We start from the raw sequence: 20317 nt of genomic DNA, 5'->3' as shown, positions 1-20317 counted from the left end.
CGAATTAACACCTGGCTTACAACGAAGCTTAATTGACGAAATAACACATCATTATAATGTTATATTCATTATCACCTTATAAATCAATGTACAAACTATAGTGAGGTCCACGTTATAATAGCAGTGGATAAAGATAGAAGAATAGCAATGCCGATTCTCTGCATTAATTAATTATATTTCTACACTGTAAAAAACATGATTGGCATCGTTGTGGACCTATAAAAGGATAGTACCACCGGCTTTATCGAATGATAGACAAGGATAGGCAAACCAAAGTTGATCAAATACTGTCATTATAACATGGACCTCACTATAGCATAATGGTACAATCTTACTAGCCAACTGCAGAATCAGTATGATAAAAAATACACCCACTCAACAATGATAATAAATTATTGTATTTGTCAATTAAAATATTACACGTTTCACAATCTACATCCAATAAAATAATTCCACATAATTACAGTAAGTATTGTATAATGACACATTGATTTACAGGGCTATTGTTAAATTCTAGCTATATTCATGCGGTGTTAGTATGCATTCCTCAAACATTATAATAATAATCGTGATATCGTAGTTTTGAATTTTATTGTGAAATATTATTTCAAAAATTTATTCTCATTCATTCAACTATTCTTGTTATATCCTATGGGTTGTGAATTAAAAAAGCAATTGTATTACAGTATTGAATGAATTATAGTTCTGAGTAGTTGATGGAATGATAGAAGAATAAAATGCCTATTCAGGTTATCTGTAAATGTCAACTTTTGAACATGTTATATATCTGTAATAATTGTTATCTTCAAGTTTTTAATTAATGTCAATCAATAACAGTGGTCTGTTTTGTGATATTTTTTCTTATGTACCTGACAATCTACATGTGTTTGTCAAAATACTCATGGTTTTAATTAAGGATGATCGATTGAAAATATTATTATTTTGGTACCATGCTCCAGAGAATGAATTTTAACAAATAAAATCTCTTCTTCATGACTTATTATAGTGGCTTAAAACTCAATAACATCTCACCAATAAGCAAGTTATTTCTAACATCAGGTACAATGTTGAAAAATAATGTAATTGTATTGAAAACTAATGTTTTGTGCCCATATGTGAAGAGAGTCTTAAATCCCTAATAATTCCATAAGCATCATTCCATACGTATTTTCCAATCCAAAAGCAATAGAATAGAGTAGATAAAAATAAATATATAACAGCGGACATTTAATCGGAGAGATCTCATTGCTAAAAAAGTGAATACAAATGTAAGAGGAATGCTAGCTACCTAAAAAATATCAATTGAAAACAATGATTTTCACTATCGGTATTTGTTGTATAATATTAGTAGCAAATTGATAAAATACAAGAGTAAAATCTTCAAGACTCAATGAAAATTACTTTCAAAGGTACTAAAATTTTAATTCAGGAATAGTGACTGCCTGAATCAAACCAATATCAAATGACTTACAGGGATAATATCACAGATTTCTTTTTGATTCACTGATTGGTGGTTATAATCAGCTACAAAAAGTCTAATAATATCAATAAATCAGGTTGAGCTTCAATTTTATATGGTTAAAATAATTCAAATCTAATTCGGTTAGTGACTATTACTAAAATAAAAGGCTGCATATGAATAAATGAAATATTAACTAAACTTGTACATACTCTACCAACATTAAGATACCGTACCACTACTGATAAATAATAATTCTTTCATTGTACAGTATATTTGAATAAATTTTACAAAAATATGTTCCGTGATATTGGATTATTACCTGTAATTTCACAATCGTCACTCCGTTCTATTTGCGAATGTTTTTCATGTTAATAAAGTGTACTGTGATTTGAGACAAAATATAAATTTGGATATTTTCTTATTTCAGCAGAAAGGTTGGAAATGTTTTGTAGGTTGAGGTTTTCCATTTTACGCAGATTTTCTTGACTGATGTGATTTTTCGTAATATTTGTTCCTCGCACGTTCGAACGAATCCTTAATCGCAGACCTATGAAAACAAATGAAACATATAGACTTCATAGTCACTAGATGTAGTTGTAATCGGGCCCTATATCTATCCAATATCTCGTAAATCTATCAAAATTATGAAAAGGAATAGTTTGGGATTTGCCTGTTCAAACTTCATTCAAATTTATTCATTTTTCAAATTCTTCCTGTTGTTCTTTCCCAGCCATTAATGATTTTTTTTAATAGGTAATTAAAACTAGACACTTGGACTAGCCATCAATTTTCGTTTGCATGTCTTAAAACTGAATTAATTTTGTAGTTAAGTCTGCCAGCGAAGTCATCAGTTATCTTCTATACAGAGTGGGTGAAAAGTCCGAGAACGGCTTAATATCTCATACACGAAGGTGATTTGATGGTGGGTGTGATTGGGGATCCTACTCAAATTGAAAATACTACTTTACTATGACTTCAAAAATTTGGTCCGCCATATTGAATGCAACTTTGTTTTTTTTTTAAATAGGAAGGTGGTCATGCGATACATGATATTCACATTAATAATTAATACCACTTATCTATTTCATTTATGATATGCATGATATTGATTAATAATGTGAATATCTTCTGAACGGTTTGAGATAATTATCGATATGCGGTTTTCACCATTCATTTTTTTTAAATTTCGTATCGAAATCATGTATCGCATGACCACCTTCCTATTTAAAAAAACAAAGTTGCATTCAATATGGCGGACCAAATTTTTGAAGTCATAGTAAAGTAGTATTTACAGTTTGAGTAGGATCCCCGATCATACCCACCATCAAATTACCTTTGTGTATGAGATATGAAGCCGTTCTCGAACTTTTTTCTCTCCTCTCTGCTTTGAATAGTATTGATTAATAATGTGAATATCTTCTAAACGGTTTGAGATATCGATATGCGGTTTTCGCCATTCTTTTTTTCTTAAAATTTCGTATCGAAATCATGTATCGCATGACCACCTTCCTATTTAAAAAAATAAAGTTGCATTCAATATGGCGGATCTAAGATAGCGGACCAGATTTTTGAAGTCATAGTAAAGTAGTACTTTCAATTTGTGTAGGATCCCCAATCACACCCACCGTCAAATAACCTTTGTGTATGATATATTAAGCCGTTCTCGGACTTTTCACCCACCCTGTATAGGATGAGGATTTATTTTATTGTATAAGCTATTATTATTTATGAGTTTTGAACTTTACTTTGTTGGTAATATGATGTAGTAGCTTTGAATGTATTTTTGTAATATCCCTCAAATAGTTGATGTCTTGTTTAAAGTGTTTGGTCAGAGAATTAGACATTTATAAAAAGTGGAGAAAACATAACCTATTCTCTGGGCTATTTAAATAAATCAAAATTCGAGGGAGGAACAGTTTTGGGATGTGCCTGTTGATCTTCCACCAAATTATTTAAAAAAATAATTGTGTATCATTGAATCAATAAAGAATAAAGAAAAAAGAACGTCACAGCAAGATAGACTACCAGCATCACATAGCTTCACGAAAAGAACTACTAGGATTATAGGCTTGAGTTAACAGTGAAATTCGGACGCCCTATACCATGAGATATCTTCTTATGCTATCTCTAATCCTAATCATCAACCCTTTGAGTTGGTGAAGTATAGTTAGTATTTGGCGATGCCTACTGTGAATTTGTTTCATTGAATGGCAAATAAATGAGTAGAATTTGGCTGTTTTCTGCTTAATGTATGGATGTTTGCTTTATACCATGTGAACGCCCTATACTATCGGATATCCTCTTATGCTATCTTTAGCCCTTTGAGTATATTTAGTAATTGAAGATGCCTATTGAAAAACCTGTTTCATTGGAAGGCAAATGCAAAGTTAGTAGACAGAAGGTTGGTCACTCATCTATTGTATTCAAGTTGACATGCAATTGGAGTGGGGGAACTGCAACCTTGACGTAGGCTGTAGTACAGAGTATCCAAAATATCGCATTCTTGAAAATCATACGGTGACGTATAGTCAAATCATAATAACAAACATGTTCTGACATGCAACCTTTCTGTTTATGCTTTACAATAATATTATCAAAATATATGAATAAGACGAGCATTTTGCCATTCAAAGGCAAAAACCTTAACTCCTTACCTACCCTTTCAATCCTATAAGGTTTCTTCATATTCTAGGTCGTGTTTATATTTTATAGTTTGGCTATACGTCAGCTTGTGTATTTCAGGGATGAGATATTTTGATTTTCGTAGTACAGTTGTAGAGCATGTGCTCGAACAGCATGTGTTCAGTGCATTTATATGAATGCAATGATGCATCGGATTTATCGGGATCGGTTTATTGTAATGCATTGGTTCATCAAGATTGTTTTATGGGTTAATATGAAATTATAATGATATAACGTTGTCTACTAACGCTTTTCCAGCTTATTAACTTTTTCATGTCACGTTTTCAGATTCTTGAAAACTTTTAACTTCATTTTATTCATACAAGTTGAATGAACTTCAAATATTTAACAACATCATTAGAATTACAGAGAATTATTAAGTTCTAGGTCAACCTTAAGGGGATTAAACGACGATGTATTTGAAGCTACAGTGAATAAACTGTATGCTCAGTGTGGTTACTCATCACTTCCTTACTACACGTGACATCACGCTGGCGTTCCACCCACCACTTTAAATCTTACACCTGTGCGTGATCAACCTTCTGTCTACTAACGCTGGACAAATGAAGGTTTGGTACCGACCTGAAGACATTCTGATGCAGGAGGAAAGCGGTGACATGACCGGCGTCGACATAGCGCACCTCGAGGCCAGGCCAGATGTCGGCGAGCGGAGTGACGCTGTCACGTGGCACGTAGCCGTCGTTGCGCGCGCACACCACCGTGATCAGTGACGTGTCGACGGGGCGGGCGAAGTTGCGCAGATGTGTGCACTCGTCCATGATGCCGCGCATGAAGTGGTGAGCCTCCAGTTCGCGCCATGACGCGTCTAAAACATATCAAACATCAAATCAAAAATCGTTTATTTATCCTTAATAACAATAACAAATATAAAAAAGCTTACAATTTACGAGTCAAATTTACAATTTTCTCGTAGAATTACATTATAATAATAGTATAGATTATAAAACTAAATAATTCAATAATAATTCCAGTAAAGGGTGCCAAAGAAATATAATTTTTCTAAATACAGTAAATAAATTGAAAAATATTAAATAATTAAGCGTAATATTTTTTTTCATATTCATAGACAATTTATTGCGAATGAGTTGAAAATTCAGATTCTAAACTTTTATTGCTTATATATTATTATTATTATTAATAATTTGTTGCGTCACACCACGCAACGGTGAAATTACGGTAAATATTTGAACGGTGAAATTTTGTGAAATCAGACTTTTAAGAGTTCGTACACAAAAATTGAAAATCTACATCAAATTATATTAAGCAAGCAATTTCTGTATTTTTATATCTGGTTTATTATTTATATTTATATCTGGTTATTTATGTTCAACGGATTTCGAAAACGGCTCAAACGATTTACACGAAATTTTGAACATAGTATGTTTATGATATAAAAATTCGATTGCACTAGGTCTCATCCCTGGGAAACTCGCTGAAGGACATGAAAAGGATAATTTATCCTCGGAAAAACAGATGATAATTTCGTCGTCTGTCGATAACAGAAGATGCGTGTGCCTGTGTGGGAGATCAGCTGTGTAATCAATTAGCTTACCGTATCTCCCGAGAAATCTAGAAATTTTAATTGACTCGATCAAAATAATCTGATTTGTTAATATGAAATTATAATGATATAACGTTGTCTACTAACGCTTTTCCAGCTTATTAACTTTTTCATGTCACGTTTTCAGATTCTTGAAAACTTTTAACTTCATTTTATTCATACAAGTTGAATGAACTTCAAATATTTAACAACATCATTAGAATTACAGAGAATTATTAAGTTCTAGGTCAACCTTAAGGGGATTAAACGACGATGTATTTGAAGCTACAGTGAATAAACTGTATGCTCAGTGTGGTTACTCATCACTTCCTTACTACACGTGACATCACGCTGGCGTTCCACCCACCACTTTAAATCTTACACCTGTGCGTGATCAACCTTCTGTCTACTAACGCTGGACAAATGAAGGTTTGGTACCGACCTGAAGACATTCTGATGCAGGAGGAAAGCGGTGACATGACCGGCGTCGACATAGCGCACCTCGAGGCCAGGCCAGATGTCGGCGAGCGGAGTGACGCTGTCACGTGGCACGTAGCCGTCGTTGCGCGCGCACACCACCGTGATCAGTGACGTGTCGACGGGGCGGGCGAAGTTGCGCAGATGTGTGCACTCGTCCATGATGCCGCGCATGAAGTGGTGAGCCTCCAGTTCGCGCCATGACGCGTCTAAAACATATCAAACATCAAATCAAAAATCGTTTATTTATCCTTAATAACAATAACAAATATAAAAAAGCTTACAATTTACGAGTCAAATTTACAATTTTCTCGTAGAATTACATTATAATAATAGTATAGATTATAAAACTAAATAATTCAATAATAATTCCAGTAAAGGGTGCCAAAGAAATATAATTTTTCTAAATACAGTAAATAAATTGAAAAATATTAAATAATTAAGCGTAATATTTTTTTTCATATTCATAGACAATTTATTGCGAATGAGTTGAAAATTCAGATTCTAAACTTTTATTGCTTATATATTATTATTATTATTAATAATTTGTTGCGTCACACCACGCAACGGTGAAATTACGGTAAATATTTGAACGGTGAAATTTTGTGAAATCAGACTTTTAAGAGTTCGTACACAAAAATTGAAAATCTACATCAAATTATATTAAGCAAGCAATTTCTGTATTTTTATATCTGGTTTATTATTTATATTATATCTGGTTATTTATGTTCAACGGATTTCGAAAACGGCTCAAACGATTTACACGAAATTTTGAACATAGTATGTTTATGATATAAAAATTCGATTGCACTAGGTCTCATCCCTGGGAAACTCGCTGAAGGACATGAAAAGGATAATTTATCCTCGGAAAAACAGATGATAATTTCGTCGTCTGTCGATAACAGAAGATGCGTGTGCCTGTGTGGGAGATCAGCTGTGTAATCAATTAGCTTACCGTATCTCCCGAGAAATCTAGAAATTTTAATTGACTCGATCAAAATAATCTGATTTGTTGACATGAGATGGTATATATCATAATATTGAAAGTTTATCATTACTTTACAGTTCCAAGTTATTAGTGAGTGTTATTTTGTTATTCAATTTGGTATAAATGAATGATTTACAATCTAAATGAGAACTTTTATGTTCTAAAATATTTGGACTGAAAATTGGACCTGAATTCAAGAGTATGGAACATAACCTACTTTTGGAATATTTATAGTGTATAAATTGAAATTCGGGGAAGAAACAGTTTTGGGCTGTGCCTGTTAGTCCTTCCCCAATCATTTTAAAGAATTGAGTTCTGTTATCAATAAATAACGAGCGAAGCTCGGTGCACCGATATTTGACTGTTTATCTACCAAACTTTTATTTAGAACATACATGAAAATGTACATGAATATGTTATAGAGATAAAAAATAAAAATACGTCATAAAGGTTGTAAGGAAATTTGATAGCTTGATAGCAGACAAATCAAAAAACTTTGAAAAATATCACAGTAATAAGTTTTTTAGCCTGTTGCACAGCCTTGAATTGAGTGAAAAGCTGACCTGTTTTACTCTTGGCACCACTTCCACTGCGCAGTTTCTCATTGATGAGATGCAGCAGATCTCGCCGGTCGTCAGCACCGAGAGGGGTGAGAGGGGGTGAGGCACTCTTCTGTTCAGCAGCCGGCGCTGATTTGCCCCTACCCCCACCACCGCCAAGGTGGAACAGTCTGCTGAACAGGTTGCTGCTCATCTTCCCGCCTGAATCAGCACTGTCGGCTTTCAGCGTCTCGCTCGAGATCGAATCACTGAACTGGACGCGTGATCGTTTGGTATCTGTGTCGTGGGTGCAGCTCTCTGTTAACGCAATAGATCAGAATAAGATAACAGAGATCAGGATATATCATAGATATAATGGTATAATCACATTGAGTGCGTGTAAGTGCAATATGCAAGTGCACGTCAGACCATGCATAACGACGCACGCAGCTGAGAAACAAAATCTGAAAATATTAAACAAAAATACTAAGAAATTGTTAAAAAAAAAACAGATTTATTGATAGTTAGGAAGGCCGGTTTCGGTTGTTACACCATTGTAAATCTCTGATAAACAGAGACTGAAATCTGTGGTTTTTTGACAATTTCTTAGTATTTTTATTTAATATGAATAATTACCACAATATCAACTTCTGAACTACACAAAAAGGGAAAATCTGGAAAGAACTATTGCGACAAAGCTTCACTTTTCCTTATAGGTCTACTACAATACATTCATAGTATGAAATTAAAATCTCAAATAAACTTTTCAAAACGGTACTTGTAAATTTTCATGTCATTCTACCAATACATTTTTTTGAGATTTATAATATTTCTAGTATAACTCGTACATAATTTTGCCTACAGCTACCTGTTTGTGTTGTATTGGGAGCCTCATTAGATGCATTCGATGATGATTCGTTGGTTTTATTCTTTAAATTAGTGGAGGCGATGTTGCCACCTTCACAGCCACAATACTGCGTCTTGTCAACGTTTTTCATACTATTCGGAAAGTCTTTGGCGAATTGTTGACCTGCCAGGAAGGCATCCTGAAAAATAGAAAGATATTTAAAATTAAACATAATTCTCAAAATAAATTCCAAATAAACATTTATTGTTTAGCATTTAGAAGCTCTTCACTGCTAGGAAATTACTGATGGAAAAATATTTGGTAAGATTCAGTTCACACTGTCAGCATGTTTTTGACACAACTAACACTAGGCGCGACTCAAGTCGAGAAGAGACTGCAACTCCAGTGCCTTCGGGACAAAGCATGTGTTTTCAAATTGTGACACTCAGACAGTCGATTCTATTATAGTAAGGTCCACGTTATAATGGCAGTAAAGAAAGATAGGAGAACAACGTTTCCGACTCTCAGTCATGTCAATGCCTTCTACAGACGGTAGTTGATGCAGGTTTATTGATGTAATATTTACTGTTCATTCTCGTTTAAAATAATCAATTATATATTATTAAGCAAGAAATTATATTTTTCAATAATTTTATAATTAATTTTCATAATTAAGATGAAATAAATATTTTGTTGTTTAATTAGTAACATTGTTAAAAGACGATCTGGCAACAGAGCAAAGCGAGAAAGAGATAGCACTAACCTTGATAGGCAAGGATAGCAATACCATTGCTAAACAAACACTGCCATTATAACGTGGACCTCACTATAGTTTCTGCAACCTCACGACTGTGAAACTTAGTCAAGCGGCAACTCGACATGTTGATAAAGAAGCGACTTGAGTTGCTTAGTATCATGTATTTTCAATGAAGTGAGGTTAGAATTTGAACTTTGAAGGTTCATCTTCATGGCTAAGTACAGAAGAAACATTTTCTTGTTGCTTCTTTTTTGGTCCATCATTCTAAATAAGCCAATAAAACGAATTAGATAAGACAATATTAATTCATTATAATTATTATAAAATTTGTTACAGTATTTATTTAAAAGTTGAATAAATAATTAGAAAGAATAACAAAAAATCATTCTATCTTTTCTTAAACTATGTTTTTTGTTTAGAATTATCAAACATATTCATTTTCTCTTTATTAGTTCGCAATTAATCCATTTTTCCTAGAGTTATTTTTAATAAAGTCAGGTTAGAAATGGAGTAGCATGGAACTGAAGTAGTGACAATGAACAAGAAAGTCGTAAGGCCGAGAGACTGGAGTATCCTCGACTGGAGTCGTACGATTTGAGTCGAGGTAGAGTGAATTGAGCCTAACATTGGCTTGCTAACCTTGTATGTTATTAGGTAGTGCCGATTAGTATATCCTTTCTCAATCATTCTTAGTAGAGAATTATATTATATGTATCAATGTATAAATAAATACATCCTAAAAATCAGCAAATGGCCAGCAATCTATGGGTTATATTTTACAGTGTGGAATTACTGTACAGGAGACAGTTTTGGGTTATCATGCCTGTTGTTTTCAAACTTATATAGTTTTGTGAATAAATAAATAAATAGCCTATTTTATTTCGACTTTTAGAGGAGACTACAGTTGTAAACGAGCAATCTTCATTGGTATGTCATCCACAAATGATGTTCTATTATTGATCTTGATTGAAAGATTTTGTAAGGTTATTCCATATTTTTGATAATTTATTATAGATATCCGTGTTGCGGATGGACACGTTGAGCCGTCGGTCTCGGCTGCCTAAAATGCAGTTGTTAGGTCATGTCAGAGGCACTGAAATTGATCAGTTGCGACCTGTAAACTCTGACACCAGACATGAGCCAGCCAGGTCACTCATTACTATTATTATTATTATAGATTGAGATAAATAATTGTATTTTATATGAGTTACAATGAAATTTGGAATCGATTACCGGATAAATCATATTCAAAAGTTTTGATATAGGAGATTTTATCATAGATTGCAAAATTAATAAACAATTTGATTCTGATATGAGTTATGATAGAAATTGGAATAAATTACCGGAAAATTCAAATTCGTTTGAGGTATTGCATTGTTGTATGGATGCTTTTGAAATTAGCGCCAAGAATTCAGGTGAGTGTAGATCATGTGAAACATAATAAATTATTAGAATACTTTATCTTTATTATGAACATTTCTGAGTGAGTTGTGGAGAGAGATATCAGATAATATTTGTGTGATAAACACAGTAGACTATATTTGAGAAAGAACTGATTATTATTAACAAGTAACAACAATAATTAATGTTAGATCAAACGTAGAGGGATGTAAGAACAACCATAGAGGTTGTATTAGAGTATAGTGGTGCCATTAAAAAGGCGTGAGTAAATTAAACGTGGCATGTACGCATCCCAGTTAAATTTTGATGACATTCAAAGTATAAAGTAAATCCCACCATAGCATGTACAATAATTAAACCAGGATCAAATAAATGAATTATTTATTACAGTACAGTATAACATCAGAGGGAGGCCGGTAATAAAGGCAACCAAAGTAGGGGAATGGAACTTGGAAAATGAAGAAAATGTCATGAATTTTAATTAGTACATTTTAGAAAAAAAATTTGTCGGTGGGGAGTTCCACCGTGGGAAGGACCCACCTAGCCTGAATGTAAGTAAGCTAGTCTCTTATAAAATTTAAGCCGTTAATGGGCCTCACGACTGTTATAATTCAGCCGTGACCTATATTTCAACGTGCCCGATTACACATCAATCTTCATTCAATAAATTTTGCAGATTCTCATTGTATAGTATTAACATAATTAATTACACAAATATACACTAATTTTGATGACAGCATTTGTTTGTAAGTTGATAAATTAATAATCAATAAGAAGAAAGTCGGGTAGATGATTGTGAAATTTGGAAAATTTTTTAGATGATTTCAAAATTGAAGAAAATTTAATTTTCTTCAATCTCATCGTCTGATTAGTTTAATGTAATCAAACACTAAGGGCCGGGTTCCGAGCTCGGGATTTAGCCAAGTTCTAGACTTTGAACAGATGGAGTCAGAAAATTGGCTTTCCGAAACGGGGCGAAAACGTAGTCGTATTAATTGTCATAGTCACGTTTGAATTAAATTTCGAAAAAATAGAAACTTGAACACAAAATAAAATAAAGCGAAAATAGTGTGAAGATTCAGCTATTTTGAATTATTTAGGAATGTGTAATATCGTCAAGGAAAATCGTTTCCAATATTATAGAAATGAGAAAATAGAAACTGTGAATACAGTGATAAAAACTGCGACTGCACCCCGTTTTGGAAAGCCAGTTTTCTGACTCCAGCTGTTTAAAGTCTAGAACTTGGCTGAATCCCGAGCTCGGAAACCGGCCCTAAGTAATGTAATGCTACTTTATGCATTTTTTAAACTTAATAAAAGTAAAATTGGGTTGTGGAAGTAGAAGTAAAAATTTCTAGTGATAAAACTTCAACAAACCCAATAATATAACCTATAAACTCAAGTGCATATATGAAGTGAGATTGGATATTACGGCAAGGCAGTATATCCGAAAGGATCTCTCTGACAATAAAAACATCAATAATAAATAAAATTCCAATTCAGTTTGTGGCATATGACAATCTGTACGATGGTTGGAAATGGTTGAAACAGAGATTATGCAATCTAAATATAACCTTGTAGAATATGATTGGAAAGTTTGTGAGTTTCTCCAGGTTTAGGACCATGAAATCGTATAGAAAAGGTGATACGACTTACATCTTCGATAATTGTCACCATTTTCTCGATTTCGGATTTGAACACTTCATCTGTTTGATACTGTGTGGTCAAGAGATCCCAATTTATTGCGCCACTCAGAACTCCCTGGAATCAACAACGTTTTTAAATCACATCAAAAATACCTAATTCATTCAAATTAACATTAAAACAAAAATAAAAAATAATAGCCTACAACTATAGAATAATCACATGAAATACATGATTTACTGGAATTCACAGACAATCATAGAACTATGAATTCTATTATAAGTTATCTATGATAACTAAGATTTAAATCCAATGACAGAATAATTATTAGAATTTGAGGTACTCAATTATTATAGAATTACAATCATTGTAGACGATTTACACAGAATTTAGAGGGAAAACAGAGGGTATCGAATCATGAGAAGATTCACAATTAAGTAGCCATAATAGTTAGAAAGGTGACTTCCATATAGGGACCAAAAGAAATTTTAAAGAATAAAATTTTACATTTTACAAACATAGGCCTACATGGAACAGACTTTATACAATATAGAAGTATGGGATGCTATCGTAACAATAACTGAACGAGCTTTAGCGAGTTCTCACTTTTGATTTACTGGAGGCTCAAGCCGTTGTCCGTCTGTTTGTATGTTCTACAATAACTTAAGAAAGAATTGATCAATTAGCTTCAAATTTTGAACACGTATTCTTCGAACCAATTTACAGGTCAAGTTCGTTGGACAACAAAATTGACTCACTTCTTCGTTCTTTTTCAGGATATAACAAATAACATTGAAAGTGTATATAAGAAAAAAATATTTTTATTTATCATTTACTCAGCTGAAGAATTCATTACTTGCAAACACAACAGTTTTTCCATTGATCCACCAGCTGAGGCTATTTGGAAGCTATCACACAGTCAGACCTTCAGCTGGTTAATATACAACATAATTTACAACTTTTACATCAACAAACTGATATGGGTTGAGATATCAATGTGCGGTAATTCATTTTTTCTTGGAACTCTGTATCATGTATCACATGACCACCTTCTCATTTAAAAAAATGAATTTGGATTCATGAGAGGGACAAAGATGTTGAAGCGACAGAGTAATTTTTCATTTCAAATAGGATCCCCAATAAAACCTACTGTCAAATTATTCTTTTAAAAGAAATATTTAGCTGTTTCCATAATTTTCATCAACTCTGTATAATTAAAAGTTGCGGGTTTCAAAGATTACAATACAACAGTTCTTGAGCGAGTTCTCTAACCCAGGGGGTCACTAGTATTCTATTTTTGATATTATCTCATAAAGTCGTATTTGACTCGTTATTGTTAGGCTACTCAAGATAATCGAATGGATTTTATATCATCAATTATTATTACTAACTTATTACATCTGTAATTTTTCACCCATTCATATTTTCAATCTCAATCTAATTTTATAAATAAGTTTCTCATTATACTAGTAGTCCTGTGAACAGTAGACCTCACGCAGTTTTCTCATCCACAAGTATCTGATGTCACCTGCTCTAGTTGATTCAGTTGAATCACAATTCACAGTTGAATCATAATTTACTCTTAAAAACTGTTATTTGTTTTCTCCAAGATCAAAAACTCACTTATGTTCATAAACTCAGTTCACGTGTGAATTTGTATCCCATATGATAATTTATCCAGTTCTGTGATAATCTTTCCATCTGATAAAAATATTTCTAAACTACGGTATTTTAAAATTAATTTTTTTCAATCAAGAATATTATAATTTCTTCAGCATTATCTACATCATTTAATCATTTCTTATTTTATTTTCAATAACCTATAAAATTATTTGTTTTTCGAATGTTTGAATACTGATACTGATGGGCACGCATCATAAAAAATATTGAAACCCTAACTTAAGTTATAGAAAAAGACACGGCCAGACATCTGTGTAATGCATGCGATGAATAATCCACTTGTCAGCTGATTGATTATGAATAATTCTATAGTCTGATTTATCCTATCTTCAAAGTAGATTATATATATAGTGATATCAGAGTATAGAGGAATTCCTTTTTTTCATATTATCCTTAAAATGCAAAATTTCAAAAAACCTTGTGTATACATCGACGCGCAGTTGAAAAAGGAATATTACTGCCAAATCCCATCGAATTCTATCAACGCGTTTGGCCGTATACAGACAGACATAAGAAAATCCGAGTTAAAACATAGACCTCACTATGTTTGGTCAAAAATTAATGTGTTATAACAAAAAAAGAGTATTCATTTTGTGACCTCCTTTTCAAGTGACTATCTTCCCTAGACGGGGATACATTAGACGTATGGCCTATTCCTTCTCATTCTATTGTCATATGAAAAAATTGAATTGATCTACTAATATTATTGTGATTACCTCTGTGAAGGCGCTTGATGCAGTGGACCACGACAAGCAAGGAACTAGTACAAGCGGTTTCGGCCAGGCTGTAGCTGCTAATGATGCCATCTGTAGACAAAACAACAAATATTCAATCACAACAAAATGCGAAAACCAAAATCGTTTTAACAATAGTAAGTAATCAAAAACAAAATAAAATCGAGCTAAATTTCACACTTAGCCTGCATACATTTTTTTAGTTCAAGATAACTAAGAATTAGGGAACATTTATCTTAGCAACTGAAAATTCTTCTCCAATATTATAACTGGAAGAAATAGGCATGTTTTTCTGTAGAATGATGCATTTTTAAATATATATTTCCTAATCTAAATTTCGAGGCAAATCAATTTATTTTCTACTTTATACTTGATAGGTATTTTTTCAAAGAAGATGTTTTTTGGTAACTGCCAACCACAAACTACCTCTATTGAGAGGCTTTTGTTCATTTAATGAATGACAATAAAGCTATTATTATAACTTGATAGGTGAAAATACTCACATGTCCCCCCATAGACAACCCGGTAACACCCAGGGGACCAAACCCCAACTTTTCCGACCAATGCAGAAGCACCAGGCTTTCCATCATGAGACATCCTCCCATCACGAAAATATCTGACACATTGTGTAGTATCGAGCGTCTGGAAAATAATCATTCAAATTAATTTCTGGAATGATGTTATTTATATTCCATAATATAATATTGTTATTATTAATATATACATAAACATATTTGATGTTATGTTACTATGTATAATCCTGATATTCTCAAGAAAATGAAAATAGGCCACTTATAACAAAAAATTATTCAATACTAGCTGGCCCAGCGAGCTTCGTACCGCCAAATAGTTTAATGCATCTCATGACAAACTTTAGCTAGATGCACACCTGAGGAGGCGCGATGCAGCATTTTATTTATATACATAATTTTCATACTGCTAAATAAATAATCTACTAAAAATCAATTAATTCTAAACACCGAAGACAGCACAATTATTCGAAACAAAGCAATGCCCTTAGAGCATGTAAGTCTTTAACCTGAGGCCGCACTGCTGGATGGTTACACACAGAACGTTTATTTATTTTTAGTCGGGGCGTTTAGAATAAAATACATGGGCGGTTATGGAGCAGCACACACTCTTGTCTACTATCTACCGACGGCTGTTGTATGACGCAATGATCATAACAGCTGATTTTTATTTCTGTGTGTGGCCAGCTCACAAATCTTCTCCCATAAGGATTACATGTAAACTTTGAAGGACCGTAGGAAAGTGTCCTGAAGTCGGATTATAAATTTGATAGGCCATAAACCTGGTCCTGAACATAACGAACACAACTAAAAAAAAATCATCAAATTCAGTGCACACATAATAAAGTTATTGAATGTCAAAATTTGAGGCTCGATTTTTATTTAGGCCCTATATAGATTAAAACGACTTTCACTAGATCCACTTTTGAAATTATTATTCAATAGAAAGTTTCAAAGTGTAAACTATTATGTATAATATAATAAAGAAAGGAATCGGCTTATACATGTAGGGTATTGGAAATTCACGAATGACGCATCACATCTGAACTACTGATCCGATTAACTTTAAATTTTGCTTAATTAACCGAGGATGTATATAGGCCTATTTCATCAATTCTTCAAATTTCAGAAAGTCTAGTTTTTAATTAGACTTTGAGGAGCACAGGTTCCCTATTAGTTATTAATAGAGTTATTATTTGCCTTTCCGCTTCTAGGTATTTATTATTATTTTTTCAATTTCTGTTATTTTGTGTCAACCATAACAAGTTTGCAACAGTCTTGTAATTGAAGTTATGATTGATTCACCATAAGTTACAAACTTGATAATGTTTAGTCATTTCAATTACTATAGTTTCGGATGGACACGTTAAGCCGTCGGTCCCGGCTGCCTAAACAGCAGTCGTTAGGTCATGTCAGAGGCCCTGAAATTGATCAGTTGCGACCTGAAAACTCTGACACTAGACCTGAGCCAGCCAGGTCACACGATATTATTATTATTATTATCACACGATACTACATCTTACGCATTTACAATCATCAATTACTACATTTTATACTTACACTTGATCTTTCGGTTTACGTGTTCCATAAAAAGGATTTTCCAATAAAATTGCACCAATTCCAGCTTCTTTGAGGAGTGGCTTAGCCAAGAACATACGCCGTCTCCAAAAGTGCTACAAAAATTACAAAGCAACAATTTTATCGGTTCCATGGAGGTGGTAAATATATGCTACATCATAACATAAATCAGTTTTGAAATTCACTTCATAATATGAAAGAAATTTAATTCTCTCAAATATTCATATTTACCAATACACAAGTCATCATTTTAATTTGTTGTAAGTTAATAAAGTAAGTTACGGTATCTACTATCACAATTTAATTTAATCACTCTATGGCCCGGTTGCACAACAGCCGGTTAAATTTTAACCGTGATTAATTTCACGAGAACCAATCAGAGAAGGCGTTTTTGAAGACAGCTTCTCTGATTGGTTCTCGTGGAATTAATCACGGTTAAAATTTAACCAGCTGTTGTGCAACCGGCACTATGAGTTAGAGTTTCCAAACTGCTTCATTATAGGCTTAATTTATTGGAGAAACACTCTAATGATGGTATGGAATCAAGTTGTACACTATATTCAAATAAAATACTGCAATGCATAACACATATTTGGTCATAACAAACTTTACCAAGAAAATGATGATATAAAATTCACAATAATTGCACAGCATTAATTTTATAGTAATATGATAACCTTCAGGTTAGCTTTTAGTTTGTTAGATAAGAATAGAAAATTAAAGTCCGAGAGATATTACTTTTAACATGAAGAGGGGGAACCGATTTCTACTTGCACATTTTGTTGCATGGACAGAGTAGTGGAGCAGTGGAGTAAGCATGCTGCGCACGATTGGATGCTGACACAAAAGTAGGGAGAATACTGTTAGGTAGTGGCAGTGATCAGTGAAGGAAAGAGTATCGGGAATCTCTGTATTCGAGAGAGAGCCGTGTGAAAAGTAATCTCTCAGACTTTTAATATTATATTTTATCTCAGACTTTTATTATTTTATCACTCAAAATTTCCTTGAGAACCAAACAAGTTCATATATAATATACATCGCTTTGAATATAACCTCTGAGATTTTTAAAAAATTAAGGTTTTGATAGATGACATAGATCAATCGACAGATTTAACTGCAGGTGGATCTAGCATAAGAAGACATTTACCAGATTAATATTGACCTAGTTCAGAATAAAATATTACTTCATTGAAGTTTTGATTGATAGAAATGTAAACAATTTGTCAGAGTTTTATAGCATCAAGATCAAAATTAATTCAAGTTACTTTACACTAGTAATAAATAGAGGAACTTTCAAATTATGTGAAATTCACTTCATAATATGAAAGAAAATTAATCTCTCAAATATTCATATTTACGAATACATAATTGATCATATTAATTTTTTGAAAGTTGATAAAGTAAGTAACGATATCTATTATAGTTTTTTTTTCATTTTTATCAATCAATTTGAACCTACATGATCTCCAGTTCCTGCCAGATGTATGCAAACAGGTTTGTAGTGATTGGAATTCCATTTGGTCGGCAATATAGCCTGGAAATAGGCAGTTTCGGCCTCCGGAGGGAGTAGCCCAGGAAGGTGGTTTATAAAAGGAGAAGTAAAATGACCCTCCACAATCCGACAATCTGAATGTTCTTCTTCCTGCAAGTGCCAATTAAACATTCAAATTAAATTAGATATTAACATAATAATTGGATACAAAATTATCTAATAGGAGGAACTATATAAAGAAGAGAACGTGCAGAAATAATAAAATTTGGGTACAGTACCTTTATTTTTTGGAATAATTATCTTACCGTACCTACTGTGATGGAGTTAGGAGAATAGAATGCTACCAGTAGACCACTTGTACCTGACTGGCAATCAAAAGATACCAGTTTTGATGTAGGCCCACGCACCACATAAAAAGTATTATTGTCTACTTCTACTGATGGTTCATAAGCTATTAATTCATTTACTAATGTAATAATTTGAGGTTCTATGTATATTTTTATCGTAAAGTCTTGTGTTCTCTCATAAATGAATAATTATTATATTTTAATTGTGTTGTCAAGAAATGCATCTTTTCAAAATACTAATTATTATTACAGGTATTTTTTTGTAATTATTAATATTGTCATTGAACTTATAATCTATTTGATAGAAAGTTACCTACTTTTTGTTTTAAACGAATGATTTACTATTAGACTATTGATTCAAGTTCCTTTTATCTTTTGCAGAATTTAGTAGGCTAATCATTTCTTCTAGCCTTCAAATACCGTAATCAATAGATTGAATTTTGTGTTATAAAGTCAATTTACCTTGTCTATTGTTACGGGATATCCTTCAGGTACCAATTTGTAGCAAGTCTCGCGATTTGACATTACCTTCCTGAACTGAAAAAGTCTGAAAATGGAATTAAAGCACTGTTGAGTAAATGTAGTCTATACTAGCCTACAGCTACAAAAACAGAGAATGTTACTAACAATTATGCTATAACAAAAATGTAGAGATTGTAAAAATTAAGAAATACACTTGTTTAGTTTTAAAAACAGACTAGTCACTAGAAGTTCAATATCAGTTTTCTCTACTTTTTAAGGTTAGAATTTACAATCACTTAAGATTGAAGTAAACATAGCCTTCAAAAAAATTCAACTTTTCTTTTTGATTTTTTTCTAGTGTTTGGGTAGTCACAATAGCTTATTATAATAGAAGTGGCTAAATAGTGAGAAATGAGAAGAACATTTTCATATTATTTAATAATTAATACAATTTTGTAATTTTCCCAACAATCGTGGATATTCTCAAAAGTACTTAATAAACTTACAAATTAAAAACTTCAAAAGAATAACTGTGTTGTTATTTCATTCTAATTAAAATTTTTTCAATGAATTTGATGTAAGTATTGTGTTGTTTACAGTTGTAGGTTAAATCGAATTAGCAGACAATTGAAAAATATTCCGTGATTCATGAAGTCAGAAAACAATACCACAAATAAATTACCTTTTTAGATTCTCTGGTTCTCCCCATCCTTTAATAAAATACTTTGAATTTAAAATAGTTCTGTAAATTTGGTCTAATCTATTAACAGGCATGTCAGAAGTAATGGAGTGAAGATGAAGATGTAGTGACGATTAAAATTTTCATTGAAATTTTGATATCAGCTGATAAGATAAGACAAGTTACAGGCTGCCAACTTATTATGAAATTATGAGATGGCAAACAAAGTCCAATTAATAATATATTGTTTTGCAATCCAAGAGAATAAAATATAAAATTTCATTCAATTTCCGATATGAAAAACCTATTTAAGGTATACATTAATTTGAATTCTGTAATTTCATGTTTAAAAGAATTGAACCAAAGACGATGACAAGGTGGGACAGTTACAGTTCTATTTTTACTTCACAACCCGACAGAGTGAACCGTTTTTCTTTAGATGCCCAGCAAAGTGACT

General features: G+C 32.6%; 2 protein-coding genes across 2 annotated transcripts; both read right to left on the bottom strand.

Moving 5' to 3' along the window:
- Nucleotides 1-375: 375 nt before the first annotated feature.
- Nucleotides 376-4997, bottom strand: LOC120353867 (protein ABHD18-like). The gene is made up of 2 exons (XM_039439165.1): nt 4727-4997; nt 376-2009 (listed from the first exon to the last, which is right to left on the bottom strand). The coding sequence occupies exons 1-2, from the start codon at nt 4933-4935 to the stop codon at nt 1931-1933; spliced, it is 288 nt and encodes a 95-aa protein (XP_039295099.1). The 5' UTR covers nt 4936-4997; the 3' UTR covers nt 376-1930.
- A 1071-nt stretch (nt 4998-6068) lies between these two features.
- On the bottom strand, nt 6069-20021 carry LOC111055876 (protein ABHD18). The gene is made up of 10 exons (XM_039439164.1): nt 19864-20021; nt 19182-19266; nt 18340-18522; nt 16863-16975; nt 15276-15414; nt 14755-14844; nt 12371-12475; nt 8578-8755; nt 7734-8027; nt 6069-6391 (listed from the first exon to the last, which is right to left on the bottom strand). The coding sequence occupies exons 1-10, from the start codon at nt 19953-19955 to the stop codon at nt 6084-6086; spliced, it is 1587 nt and encodes a 528-aa protein (XP_039295098.1). The 5' UTR covers nt 19956-20021; the 3' UTR covers nt 6069-6083.
- Between the last annotated feature and the right edge of the window lie 296 nt (nt 20022-20317).

The sequence above is a fragment of the Nilaparvata lugens genome, chromosome 12 (genome assembly GCF_014356525.2).
Source record: "Nilaparvata lugens isolate BPH chromosome 12, ASM1435652v1, whole genome shotgun sequence".
Classification (NCBI taxonomy): Eukaryota; Metazoa; Arthropoda; class Insecta; order Hemiptera; family Delphacidae; genus Nilaparvata; species Nilaparvata lugens.
Note: the sequence above shows the minus strand (reverse complement) of the source record. Positions and strands in the feature narration are given on the sequence as shown.